The following is a 13,087-nucleotide window of genomic DNA, read 5'->3' as shown; positions in this document are numbered from 1 at the left end:
ACAAGTGGAATACAGCAATTACGCACTTTACATCGACATTCGTTTAACATTTTAAACAATCTTAACAACGTTAAATTACTCCTACTGTTGAAATTGCAAGAATAAATTTAACATTTTCTTGATATTTATACTTTGCTCATAAACAAAACTAAATGGATAAAAATGTAAAATACGTCATATAGTGAGGGTCCTATATATGGGGATTAATGGGGAATTAGAGACGACGATCATAACTATATATATAAAGCGTAAATTTAAAACTGTAACAGTATTAAGGCATATTCGTATACCTTAATATTGAGGGTAAATATTACTGAGGGTAATATTTCTGTTGGCCACCGGGCTGCTGCCAGAAGGAGGGAAAGAAGCTTCGCGTCTCCATCAAATCAGGAGGGAAACCCGAACAAAATGGTGCAAGGAACGCCGGGTAACGTTTTTGTTGGCCACCGAACTGTCACTGGAGGGAGGGAAAAAGGCTTAGAGTAGCCGTCAATTTAAGAGAATACAATACAAAATCGTGTAAATGTGCCGGTATATAATATTATTTTAAGCCATTTTGCAGGGTGAAGGTCTTACGTGCAGAGATGGGATTCCGCCTTTTCGAGCAGCCCGTTTACTTTGTGTACTGTTGTTGTTTTTAGCATAATGAGCTAGCTGTGTAGCCAGTCGCCTACTGCACAAACCTCTTTCATTCACTTAAACGTCACTTTATTCATGCCCGTGGCATACGGCTTCAGATCTAATACATTGAACGTTGCAGGTTTCTTGTATGTTTAGTGGTCAGAGCCAGATAGCTATAGGGCACTGAACACTGGCTGGCAGTCCGGCTAGCCGGTCCACTCAAACGCCAAGATGGCACACTGGACTAAATTTGAAAAGGAAATGGACGTGGAGGCAAAAAAGCTGATAAAGCACATCAGTGGGATTCAGGACGAAGAGGAGCCGAATTTTCAAGCGGCGCTTAAATTTGTCTGGTCCAATTTCAGGTGAGATCCGGGTTGCCTTAATTCTGCAAGAGGTGACTGCTGGAAATGATGCTGTGGATGATGGTGCATGTGGTCCAGAGAGAGATCACAGAGAGAGATATTCGGGTGATGTCTACAGGGCGCCACGCACAATGCTGTGGGTGGCGTAATGATCAAAGCTTGGCCGAATGGTCGAAGCTTGGCCCTCCCTGGAGGGACCCTTTTGCTGAACCTCTGAGAAATTGGGTAATGTGCCTGGGAAAAAGCTGTAGGCCAGTAAATAGCTGGAAACAGAGCTTTGGCTTTTTGGTCTGGATAAAAGTGTTGTGCAAAGCAGCAGCATAAATAATTTACTTAATTCCTATAAATAATTAGTCTTTATTGTCAATGCACCATTAGCTTTTTTGTGGTATGAATTTTAAATGGACACGTTACACCGATCAGGTTCCATCGCTTTCTTGATGTCAACAAACACAATGTCCAGCGCACCATAAGCGGGTGAGTTTACTGTTAAGTTTCTAGTGTTGATTCATTGTACAGTTTTCCCTGGTAACATCTGCAGTGCGTCTGTGGATGTTGGTCCGTCGTGCAGATGATCACTTTCGCCCTCCACGTTCCCTAAAAGGATCTATGAAAAGCTCATGGTCAACTCGGACCTGAGGAAAGCCGAGAGCTGGATCCGACTGACGGAGGAGTTCCTGAACTCGCCATTGCCCAATACAGAGGGGACGAAGGTATGCCAGAACTGTTCTGCATGTGCGGGGTGTGTCTCTGTTCAGAAGATCATTGATTTAAATCTGATTGTTGGCAGAACGATTTTGCATTGGGTCCTTGAGCAGGGAACTTAACACTAATCGCTCCTCTGACATTGCCTGACCCTGCTCTCTGATCCTTGTACTTCACTTTGGACAAAAGCGTCTGTTAAATAAATAAATGTAATGTGATGTCATGCATAACGACATGCTCCCCGCCCTTGTCTCTCTGCAGACTGACGTCCATCATGGCATCCTCTCTCTGCTGCTCTTACTGTCCGACTCCCTGACCAGCACGCACTACACTGAGACCCCCCGCGTGAAAGAGGCTGGTGAGCTCCCTGATTGTTGGTTGCCGCTTTCAGCTGCGTTGACACCACATGACCCTTCTGGTTTTTCTCATCTGTGTAGAAAAAGAAGACACCTTTGATTGGGGTAGATATTTGTTGGAGGGAGAGGAGTTCGACACTGGTCCCTATCCTGACACTCCTGTGAGTGATTTTTATGGGATTCCCGTTTTCTTGCACTTTGAGCCTTTGAAGTCCACTAATGGCTTTTGGTGGACCTGAAACACATTTGCTTTTTTCACAGTAGTATCTGTGATATTATTCCTAAAGGAGTTGCAGCAGGCAGCTCAGTCATGTGACAGTGTGGATCATACCAATAGGGCTTAAGAGATTTATCTTAAGATTAAATTGGTCTTGAGGATCTGAACCAGAGGATCTGGTTCAGATCGAGCCTGTGGCTGTCATGTTGTGGTCCATGTACTGAGGCAGCTTAGTGGATAATTATCCCAATTATAGCTGCCAGTTCAGTGTGCTGGTTACCGTAGTAAAGCTTGGTGCCGTGGGAAGTGGGGTGGGACCACCCCACGCACTTAACTCGTGCTTCACAGGAGTGGTCTGAGGAAGAGAGCGAGGAAGATGACAGCCAACAGCCACTGAGCAGAGAAGATTCAGGCATTCAGGTGGACAGGACCCCTCAGGAGGACCCTGAACACTCCAAGAAGGCCGTACAGGTGACCTGGAGAGGTGAGAGTGTGTCTCTCCCAATTAAAAGTGAGCGACAGTTTTACCATTTTATACAGATGGATATTTTACTAGAGTAATTACAAATAAAATCCTCTCAAGGGTTTAACAGCCGGGCCCCCTCTCGGTGTAATGGAATGTTCTGGAACAGGTGCAGCCTTAACCACTGTGCTGGGTGTTCTGGTTTCAGTAGGCGAGCCAGACTCACGGACGTGGCTGGAACAACATGTGGTGGCACCTTACTGGGAGACTCATGCCCCCCGCTTTTCCCACAGCCTGCATCTCCACTCCAACTTGCTCAATGTCTGGTACGGTCAAAGCAGCCGGTCTTGCACCGAAGTTTCGCTTGTGGCACTTTTCCACTGCCATCAAGAACAGTAGGAAAGGGCATGTTCTGTATATTAATATGAGTGATATCATACATTGCGGTGTACTGCTGCATTCCTGATAACTTCCTACTTAAAAGAACGTAATGAATTAGCAATGCAAATTAATGCTAATTCCGCTAGTGTTTGATGCTAACGTAACACGCCGGTTCTCACAGGTGTGCTGGAATATTAGGAAATTAGCACACAGTTAATCATGATGTATGCCGTGTGAAGAGTAAATAAGCGTCCCTTCGGTTTTACGTCACTGGCACACTCTAAAACTGGCAATACCTTAACCGAGCCGACCCAAAGCGAGCTGGAACCGCACCATAACTAGGTCTCTCTTTGCGGTACGGCTCGGTTCCTGTACGCCAGTGGAAAAGTGTTGTTAGGCCTCTCCCCACAGCCACCATTAGCCTTTTCAGCCACCGTGTGTCTTGTGTCACGGTAATGATGATGGTCATAAGCCCTGATGTTGAAACAATCAACTATCATCATCTGCTAAAAGAAGAAAAAATGCACTCCTATTTTAGTGTTATTTGTAAAATGCATTCCAGGGCCATTGTAGGTCACCCGTCGCAATTAAACCCAGTTGCTGCTTGCGGTGAGACTACCCCAGATGACTTTCTGTGCGTTTGCTGCCGTCAAGAGCATGAGCTGCAACTTGGGCTCAGCTGCTGTTGTCTGGTCTGCAGGGACCAGCATCTGTACAACACCGATCCATTGTATCTCCCCGAAGAGAAGGCCTTTGTCACCGAGACCCAAGTGATACGAGAGACCCTTTGGTAAGACAGGAAGATTCGCGGCAGATAGGGCTGCTATATCCCACAGCCGTTTCCATAAAGAGACCTTCCAACTGTTTAGGGTAATAATTAGACCTTAGGCATAACACATTTAAGAACTGGAGTATTTTACGTTTCTTTTGGAAATAAATGCTCTTTTGTGCTTCACGCACAGAAGGCCGTCATTCCGGGACGGCGAGGAGGAAGTGAAAGCATCCTCACGGCTGTTTGAAGGAGCTGCCTGTAACTGACATGGCTGTCTTTCTTCCAGGCTTTTGTCGGGCTGTAAGAAGCTTTTCATTTTCCAACATCATGAGGGCAAAGTCTCGGTCCGGATGGATGTGGTGGTCACGCACCTGACCGGCGTGAGTCCCCAAGCTTGTCCTTACAGTATTGGTATTTACGGCCGAGGCCTTATGTTCACAGTGCTGTTTGAACAGACTCGCAAGTGCCCCAGTGTTCCACATTTGAGTGTGTATCTTCCTCACTTCCCTTTATGGACGGTCGCCTCCACAGCTGACTCTCTCTTGCCGTCGTAGAACTGCCTGCGCTCTGTGTTGGAACACATTGCCTCCTACGGCCAGGCGGTCTTCAGGCTGCAGAGGTTTATCGACGAGGTGACGGGCCACAGCTCGGATCCGGTCCCTCCGAGCGCCAACCCCCCCTCCAAGAAGAGCTCCGAGCCCCCATTCAGAACATACCAGGCCTTTGTATGGGCTCTGTACAAGTATTTTGTCAGCTTCAAGGAGGAGCTGACGACCATAGAGAGGGGCATCATTGTTAACGGCAAGTGCCCTTCAGCTACCCGCGTCATCGTGTGGCACCAAAGCGGATTGACTGCTGATGTCTAAGGGTCCATGGGGTGGGGTACGTCTTGCCTGGTGTTGATGGTCGACATACTGGTTCTCTTTCCACAGATGAGACCGTGACTTTATCTGCTGTGCTCGAGCGCCTCGCCCCTCACTTGGCCCAAGTCAAGGTCTTGCATAAGGTCTTCTGCACAGGAGTGGCTGAGGTCCCCCCCGGGACGCCGAACGTGGTGAGGGCGTCACACCTGCTCAACACCCTCTACAAGGCCATCATCGAGTACGACAGCGTGGGCGAGGCATCTGAGCAGGCGGTGAGTTCGACATGTTCACCAGAGAGAGGTTTCCAGACTGATAGCGACTGGTTTCCTTCTAGGCCCTGCTATCTTCATACAAGCAAGTCTTTGCCCCACTCGAGATATTTGAGACTTTACTTTGAAGGATTCCGTTGAGCATCTTCGTTTCAGATGGGTGGGCAGTGTGGTGGGTTAAGCCCCTGTGCCTCTGTTCGGAAGGCTGACCCTGTGCTCTCACCTGCGTATGTGTCTGTGTGTCTCATGGGGAGCAAGATGAGGTCGGCTAATGGGGGATGAATGAACTATAGTTCTTTCATTCTCTTGTATTGAGAGCTTAGCAGTTTCTCTCAGAAGTGTGAAGACTTGCGTGGTCAGGAAATGCTGTCACTGACCATTTCTCAGGTGGCCCTGCTCTTCTCCCTATGGGTGGAGACCGTCAGGCCATATCTGGAGATCGTGGATGAGTGGATAGTTCATGGCCAGCTGTTTGATCCTGCCAAGGAGTTCATCATTCAGAGGTTTGTTACCAGCTCCTCAAAAACCCCATCACGTGGAGTTATAAAAACCTTCTCAGATGTTCTGCTGAACATCAGAGATTGGTTCTTACAGTGGTGTTGTGTGTTATTGTTCCTGTCAAACAGGAACAAGGATGTGCCGGTGAACCACAGGGACTTCTGGTACGCCACATACACCCTGTACAGCGTGTCGGAGGCAGTGGACAGCGAGGAGAGATTGAGCGATGCGGCCAGCGGCAGCTCGGCCAGCGATCAGGCCCCCTGCGGAGGCCAGCACACCATGGTGTCCTTCCTCAAGCCGGTCCTCAAGCAAATCATCATGGCCGGCAAGTCCATGCAGCTGCTGAAGAACCTCAACTGCAAGGCGGGGGAGCGACCCGACAGCTCGTCCCGAGGTCTGTCCTTTTGTCCTCCCGCGCCCCTCAGTGAGCACCCACACTGTCAAAGAAGCATGACGACGGAAACGCTCCTCAATCTAGCGCGCTCTGCGTTCCGCCTTTTTACACAGCTGATGGGTCACAGCAGGTGTTAAATGAGCCAAATCAATTAGCAAGCTGAATAAGACGTGTCATTACGTAGGTGAGAGTAAAAATTTTTAAAAATCTCCAGTGGAGTTCAGCTGTCTCTGACCGGCATCTCGTGACCCTGGTTTATCGGTATGAAGAAATGTGTTTGGGGAACAAATACACTGGCAGATAACTAATACACAGAACTAGTTTACGTAATTTGGCAGTATAAGTACTCGGCAGTACCTTATCCAGTCCCCCCCCATCAGAGTGGAACACATCTCCCCCCCCACACCCCCTGCCTGATCCACTGCACATGGCCTGCATTACAGATGCGGAGCGGAAGAGCCTCTATGCACTCTTCCTGGAGTCGGTGCAGTCACGCCTTCGTCGCGGTGAGGAGTCTCCCATGGATACCGTTGCTGAGCAACAGGCCACCCGGCAGAGCCTGATCCGGATGCAGTCCCTGATGGCCCGGCACCTGGAGCTGGATGACGTGCATGACCCCTTGTTGGCCATAAACTTTGCCAGGTGGGCTCCGCCGCCATCGAGCCGCAGGAGATTTCATGGTTGCACTGCAGGATGCCTCGGCGCCGGTCCAGGATTGCCGCTGTGTGCATGGCTGGCGTTTAGCTCCTGCAGTGTTCATAGTGGCCTGTCAGTAACACATTATTTTTCATTGACCCGATTTGAGTGATCTGTGTCCTTTAAGCAAATCTAGGCGTCTGATTTTCAGGCTGCAACTTCATAATGTTTGCGTTGTTTTAATTGACTTAATTTCATTTTGCTTTTTGTTTTGTTTAAATTGTTTGCAGTGTATTTTCTTGGTTGTAAAATTGTGATTTTGAACCTTGAGCTCTGGTAAAGTGCTATATAAATTAAATCATCATTAATAAATGAAGACAATCTGCCTTTCATTAAATTAACCATTTAATTGATATTTTACTTTAAACAATAATTGATGCTCTTATAGAAAAACAATTGCTAATATGTAACATTCTTTTTTTTGTTCAAACAAAGATTCCACAGAGAGGTACAGAAATAACATGCCGTGTCACTGGGGTCATGTTGGGCTGCACCTCCTAATTCAAAACAGGATTTTGATTTAGTTCCTTTCCCCCATTACCATTCATTTACATTTATAAATGAAACCAGTACATTGGGTGTGCCCCCCGCCCCACCTCACGCTGCTATCTGGCTGAATCACACTTTGTGCTGAAATACCGCATCTCCCTCTTAGTGTGGCATCTCGTCTGTCATGAATGCGCTAGACTTTACTGCGACAGCTGCCCCCGGCCTTAGCTAATGCGTCAGAACACTCGGAGTGTGATTTTTTTATTTTCTATTTTTTGGCCCCCTCTTCTGTAGTGAAGTTCATGCTCGTGTAGTCAGTCAGGCAGCTTGACACTCAGTTTATTTTTGAATATATATATATTTTTTTTCCTTTTTAACTTGGAAAAAATTACAAATCATACAACAAAGCAACACAAAGAGGAAATCAATTTTAAAACTGGAAGGAGATAAAAGGGAGACTGATACAGGGGAACTTGGGTACGTAACATAGCAGTAACTCAGATTTGTAGTCAGGTGGCGCTAACAGGAATGACTATAACTTAAAATTTCCATTTTTTCCAATTTTTCGTGTCTTTGTGAAATCTGATCATGGCTTCCTGTTCAGGCTGGCCGTGTTACTGGTCCTGAGGTTCTCCTTTGGACAGGCTGTACCATTCCTCTAATGCCGTGCCGCAAATCCACGACAGCAAATACGCTCGACTCCTCAGAATCTCACCAGACCCACATTCTGGAAGAGCTGCGCTGTTCCGTTCTGAAATTAAATGTGCTAAAAGGAGGCCATCTGTCACAGAAGCCCGACGGCACCCCTGGCTTCTCCCTACCTCCGCTGCGAAGCCCACTTTGCCTCATGTCGTGTCTCCTGCCCTTAGGCTCTATGTGGAGCAGACCGACTTCCACGAGAAGTTTGCAGGCCGCGACGTGGCAGTGGACCGTTCCTCGGAGTCCGTCACCTGCCAGACCTTCGAGCTCACCCTGCGCTCATGCCTATACCCCCACATCGAGCAGCGCTATGTCCAGTGCTGTGGCAACCTCATGAAGACCCTCAAGAAGGACTACAGGTGAGCCTCACGCTTGCTTTCCCTCCGCTGTGAATTACTTCTTCAACTACATTCTGTGTTTTATCCGACAAGGCGTGGGCATAGAACCTGGGAAGGAAACAGTGGTGGGTGGGACTGCCCTGTGCTGTCAATCACCAGACCGCTTCAGCTCATTGGCTGCCTCATCCCAAACGTAGGCTCCTGGAGTACCTGCAGGCTATGCGGAACTACTTCTTGCTGGAGGCCGGTGACACCATGTACGACTTCTACACGGCCATCTTCGACAAGGTGCTGGAGAAGGAGAGCTGGCAGCAGATGTCCTTTCTCAACGTACAGCTGCAGGAGGCTGTGGGACAGCGCCGCCCGGAGGACAGCATGAGGTACTGCGGGTCCTTTGCTTTGTAGGCGGCGTCCTTTCCGACATTTGCTTGGCAACACACACAGGTTAGCGATTTGCACAGCAGAGTCTTAAGGGAATTAGCTTAACACCCCACTGTTATACCGCTGGGGTCTGTAACTTGTGAACTGATGAAGCGAAAATGAATGATTTGAAATGAATCATTTACTGGATCTGGGCCTGTTTGCATCTCAGCCTCAGAAGCATTAAAAATATCTACCTCTTCTTTTTTGGCGTCTGATTTGTGTTGTATAAGAATCTCTATGGAGGAGTATTTATGCATCAGTTCTCATCATCAGTTTGTTGCGCCGTAACAGACCTGGTCACAGTGTAGCTCTGGGGCTGTCCTGTTCCTTTTCTGATGAAACACTGACCCCTGCTGCATGGATCAGCAAATAGCACTCACCCCGGACTGCCAGCAGTTTAATAACACCGTTTGATAACTCAACATTGTGCTTAAATGCTAACTTTCTGACAGAATTTTCAGTGTATTTTATTAATGCTGGTCTGTTGTTGAAAGTGTGTAATATTTCTGCGTTATTTTTTTTTCGTATTCTTGTTGCAGGCTGTCAATATTTTTGGAAAGCGTAGACCCAGCCAGGAAAAAACAGTCGGTGAACAGCCTCGAGGGCCTCACTCTTAGTTACAAGGTACGTTACTGGTTCTGCTACATGGCCGGTCCATTCGGTGCGTTAGTAGCTTTGGATCATCACCGAAAGGCACTTTTCTCTGTCCCTATTGGGGCGTCACTTTCGATCCTGCAGTGAAAAATAAATTAAAATCAAACGCATGTAGAACTCAGCCACCTTAAATTACCCAAGTGGGTTACTGCCAGTATTTCCATTTATGGGGAAGCGTTAAGGTTATAAGGTCATTAGGATTATTTGGTTTGCATGCAGGTATGAAACTGACAGCTTCGGAGTCTCGGGCTTCTGCGCGTCTCCGTCTCTCGCTGCGTTCGCTTTGTGCCAATTGCGCCTTTTACGCTCCAGGTCCCGTGGCCCGTGGATATTGTAATCAGCTCGGAGTGTCAGAAGATATACAACCAAGTATTTCTGCTGTTGCTGCAGATCAAATGGGCCAAGTACAACCTGGACACTCTGAGATTCAGTGGTGCGTAGTGCCTGAGTCCTTAATCACATCATTAGGGTCACTAAGCAGACCTGTTTATATATAGTCACAAATGCCAATGTCATTTTGCCTCTGCCATTAGAAAATGCATGTTGGAAATGTAACATTTCCCTGCGTGTGATTGCGTGCATCCCTACAGATCTCATGGATGCTGCAAAAAGGCAGGATGGAAGCCCAAGTGATGACATCACTGCCAAAGAGGAGCCAATCAGCAAGCAGATCCACAGGATGTATCTCCTCCGGGTCAAGCTGATGCATTTCGTCAACAGCCTACACAATTACATCATGACCAGAGTGAGATTAATGGTTAAACTGAAAACTATATCATTGATATTATTTTGTAGCTATTTGGAGCTGGGAGGGAGCAAAAACATGAACCGTCTAGGGGTCCCCGGGGACCGGGTGGGGAGACACTGGTATAATGCATGGGGAATGCTGATGCTCCTGATTAATCCATGTCAGATACTTCATAGCACCGGACTGGAGTTCCAGCATCAGGTTCAGGACGCAAAGGACCTGGACCAGCTGATCAAGATCCACTATAGATACCTATCCACCATTCATGATCGCTGCCTCCTCAGGGAGAAGGTAGGCCTGTGGCTTTGGGGTTCATGGATACGGTCCATCTTTGGCAAGGAGTTCACATGTAAACCTGTGCATGCAGGTGAGCTTTGTGAAGGAGGCCATGATGAAGGTCCTGCACCTGGTGCACATATTCTCTGACCGGTGGCAGGCAGGCTTTGGAGCCTGGAAGTGAGTATTATGTGAAAAACTGGATCGTCATCATTTAGATGTCGAATTATGTAAAATTGTAGTTTACAGTTTACAGCCACGGCACTACAGTGGGGTTTGGAGTCACTGCTGAACACTTTTACCTGACTGGCATTTTCATGTAGGTTAATTCTTTGTCACTTTAGCCCAGGACTGTCCCTTCTGTGACGTGACGATGACGGTTTGCGGCTGCCCCTTTACCCTCAGTGCTTCTGCCCTTTCTAGGATTGAGTCAATTGATAAGATGGAGTCAGATTTCAAGAACTGCCACATGTTCCTGGTCACGATTCTCAACAAGGCCGTCTGCAGAGGATCCTTCCCCCATCGTAAGTCTAAGTCTGGCGCGGTGAACAGGCCGGGAAAATGGCTTCGATACAACGCCTGTTGCTCATGGGCTGCCGATTTCCATGTCATTGGCCCTTAATTAACCCCAGTGAATTAGCCCAGTTAATTTAAGTGTGCTGTGGAATTATTCTGTGGCCGAAGACGTAGCACTTCAGTGATCACTATGTGATCTCTAAGTGTCTGCTCCTGACCATTCAACACTGGATTGTACTGGATGCAGATGGCAGATTACCAATGGCTGTGTCTGAATTCAGGGGCTGCATCCTTTGAAGGACCCAGTTTATGAAGGTGTAGCCTTTGCAGGCTGCGCTCTATGAAGGTCAAACAGAAGGTCAAATGGGACGGTCTGGTCTAAGGATAATTTCCTATTTGCGTCACCCGCCGTTCCCACCCTTACCTTTGAGTCACGAAGCGTCGCTCCTATTGCCTAGCCCTAACACACCCAGTTTACCTCCGCACAATGAATCATGGGAGATGTTGGACTGCAGAGAATCCATTGGGTGCATCCTTCGTGGAGAGGGAGAAGGATGCATTTAGAGTGCATTTGAAGGAGCCTTGGAAATGGGACAGCCTTGTCGCACTGCTGTGACACATTCAGGCTTCGAATGCAGCTTTAGGGGGAGTCCCTGAATATCGACACGGTCAGCGTCTTCTGCTGGCAGGAATCTGTGTAGTGAGAGAGGAATTTCAGGAATAATATCAGTAAATGTTTTGTTCATGGGGAAGAATGTATAACAACTCCTGTTTTTTGTCTCGTTGTCTGGTTCTCTCTCTCCCAGTGGAATCCCTGGCCCTTTCTTTAATGGCTGGATTTGAGCAGTGTTAGGGTCTCGTGGCCAATAAAGAGCAGAGCCCTCTCACGACTCGAAGGCTCACCGCAGGCACTCCCTGGGTGTCCTCCATGCTGCCTGTGGCAAGGGCCGATCGCGTCTTCCCAGATGTCTGAGCTACGTGACTAGCGACAGCCCATTGGCTTGGAAACCCTCTTTGTGTTTCTAGGGGCTGAAACAGAAGACAGTACGAGGAACAAGGGGGCCGTGCAGGAAAAATAAACTCTTGCTAATGCTAAGCTATTTTCTAGGTGCACGACCATTGTTTGGCATGTTAATTTAATGCAAGACAAATTTGTGTATGTTGAATAAACTGTGCCATAAAACCCAGGAACTGTAAATATTTTTAGTGCTAGCTAAGGCTAGCATTGACATGTTTACTTATGTGTGCTGTTTAATATAACACAAAACATGCAAGCCAAAGCCGTGGTGCTGTTACACAGAAAGTAAAAGCTGAAAAATATTACTGTGCCATTACAGGGAAGGCATTTTCTGATGGTCTTAGACATTCACATATGAAGCTCAGAGCTGTGATTATCACAAATGCATTACTGGGTTATCACAAAAATATCAATGCTAGTAAATACTAAGTAAGCTGTCAGGAACAGCATGAAAACTATATGAGTGGTGTGACCGATGGCAAAAAGTGTTAGAAAAGAAAATAAAGTGTGACACATTGCACTAGCCCCGTGCTAAGGGTACATGAGATTATCAGTACAGCAAAGTGGCTGTGAGCTTCACGATTACAGGAAGTTAATGTCACTACCTAGGCCAGGGCTCAGAATGCAGGAGAGCTTGCAGTCTAATAACAAGCCCTTTTGTTACCTACTATATGATGCATAATATCTTTAAAACACTCTGAGATGATCGCTGCTCCTGACCAATGAGAGACCGATGAATCGAGGTTCTGTCTGGTAGGGAAATGGGATATGATGGCAGTTTGGAGCTACCCAGGCACAAGCAAACGCAAGCTGCCCTAGAATGTATGTTCAGCGTCTCAGTGAGGGAAGTGTTTTTTGGTTTGTGCTGGGAAATTTCTGCAAGTACCCTTATGCAAGACCCCGTGCCATCTTTCCCAATGAGGTGGCGCTGGGAGGTTACTGATGTCATGCCAGTCAATCACAGGGCAGAAACTCATGTGATATCATTCATCATTGGCGATTTAGAGACACCAGTTCATCGCCACGTCATCGGACTGCTGCAGGGTTCCGACGCCATACAGGCATAACCCTCAAATTACACTCACACAGTTCAGTTCATAGATTCCAATCATCGTGGAGACTTCCTGTTCATTCATGTGGGTATAATCCTAGCCCTGACTATCATAACCATAAATAACCAAATAAAATACAAGACTTTTGGCTATAATAGTTTTTCGATCACATTCATAGATAAGACCTAAAAAATGTACCCCACAAGTTAAAAAGTAACAAGTTTTATCACATTGTGGGGATATTTGGTCCCCACGATGTGGTAAATACATA

At 47.2% G+C, this 13,087-nt stretch overlaps 1 protein-coding gene across 2 annotated transcripts; it reads left to right on the top strand.

Annotated features, from left to right (window-relative positions):
• The first annotated feature begins 348 nt into the window (after positions 1-348).
• Positions 349-12,287, top strand: tubgcp5 (tubulin, gamma complex associated protein 5). Of its 2 annotated transcripts, none has more exons than XM_048999327.1 (23): positions 349-986; positions 1,410-1,463; positions 1,591-1,699; positions 1,953-2,049; positions 2,129-2,208; positions 2,613-2,748; positions 2,939-3,053; positions 3,809-3,898; positions 4,167-4,260; positions 4,435-4,681; positions 4,813-5,015; positions 5,400-5,515; positions 5,639-5,907; positions 6,351-6,549; positions 7,962-8,150; positions 8,327-8,509; positions 9,092-9,176; positions 9,519-9,639; positions 9,797-9,951; positions 10,120-10,245; positions 10,322-10,410; positions 10,654-10,754; positions 11,553-12,287. In XM_048999327.1, exons 1-23 carry the CDS (start codon positions 853-855, stop codon positions 11,597-11,599), a joined length of 3,039 nt encoding a protein of 1,012 aa, XP_048855284.1. In that variant the 5' UTR covers positions 349-852; the 3' UTR covers positions 11,600-12,287. The 2 variants fall into 2 exon arrangements, with proteins under 2 accessions (XP_048855284.1, XP_048855282.1); XM_048999325.1 differs by having other exon boundaries at positions 350-986; positions 2,936-3,053.
• Positions 12,288-13,087: the final 800 nt, after the last annotated feature.

The sequence above is a fragment of the Brienomyrus brachyistius genome, unplaced genomic scaffold, assembly GCF_023856365.1.
Source record: "Brienomyrus brachyistius isolate T26 unplaced genomic scaffold, BBRACH_0.4 scaffold44, whole genome shotgun sequence".
In the NCBI taxonomy this organism is placed as follows: Eukaryota; Metazoa; Chordata; class Actinopteri; order Osteoglossiformes; family Mormyridae; genus Brienomyrus; species Brienomyrus brachyistius.
The sequence above is the reverse complement of the archived record's forward strand: the minus strand, read 5'-3'. Positions and strand labels throughout refer to the sequence as shown.

Excerpts from the sequence above, each read along its gene's own strand:
- tubgcp5 (XM_048999325.1), top strand. The coding sequence starts at position 853 with ATGGCACACTGGACTAAATTTGAAAAGGAAATGGACGTGGAGGCAAAA. Across the intron at positions 987-1,409 it reads TTTGTCTGGTCCAATTTCAG|GTTCCATCGCTTTCTTGATG; the intron begins GTGAGATCCGGG and ends TACACCGATCAG. Across the intron at positions 2,209-2,612 it reads GTCCCTATCCTGACACTCCT|GAGTGGTCTGAGGAAGAGAG; the intron begins GTGAGTGATTTT and ends CGTGCTTCACAG.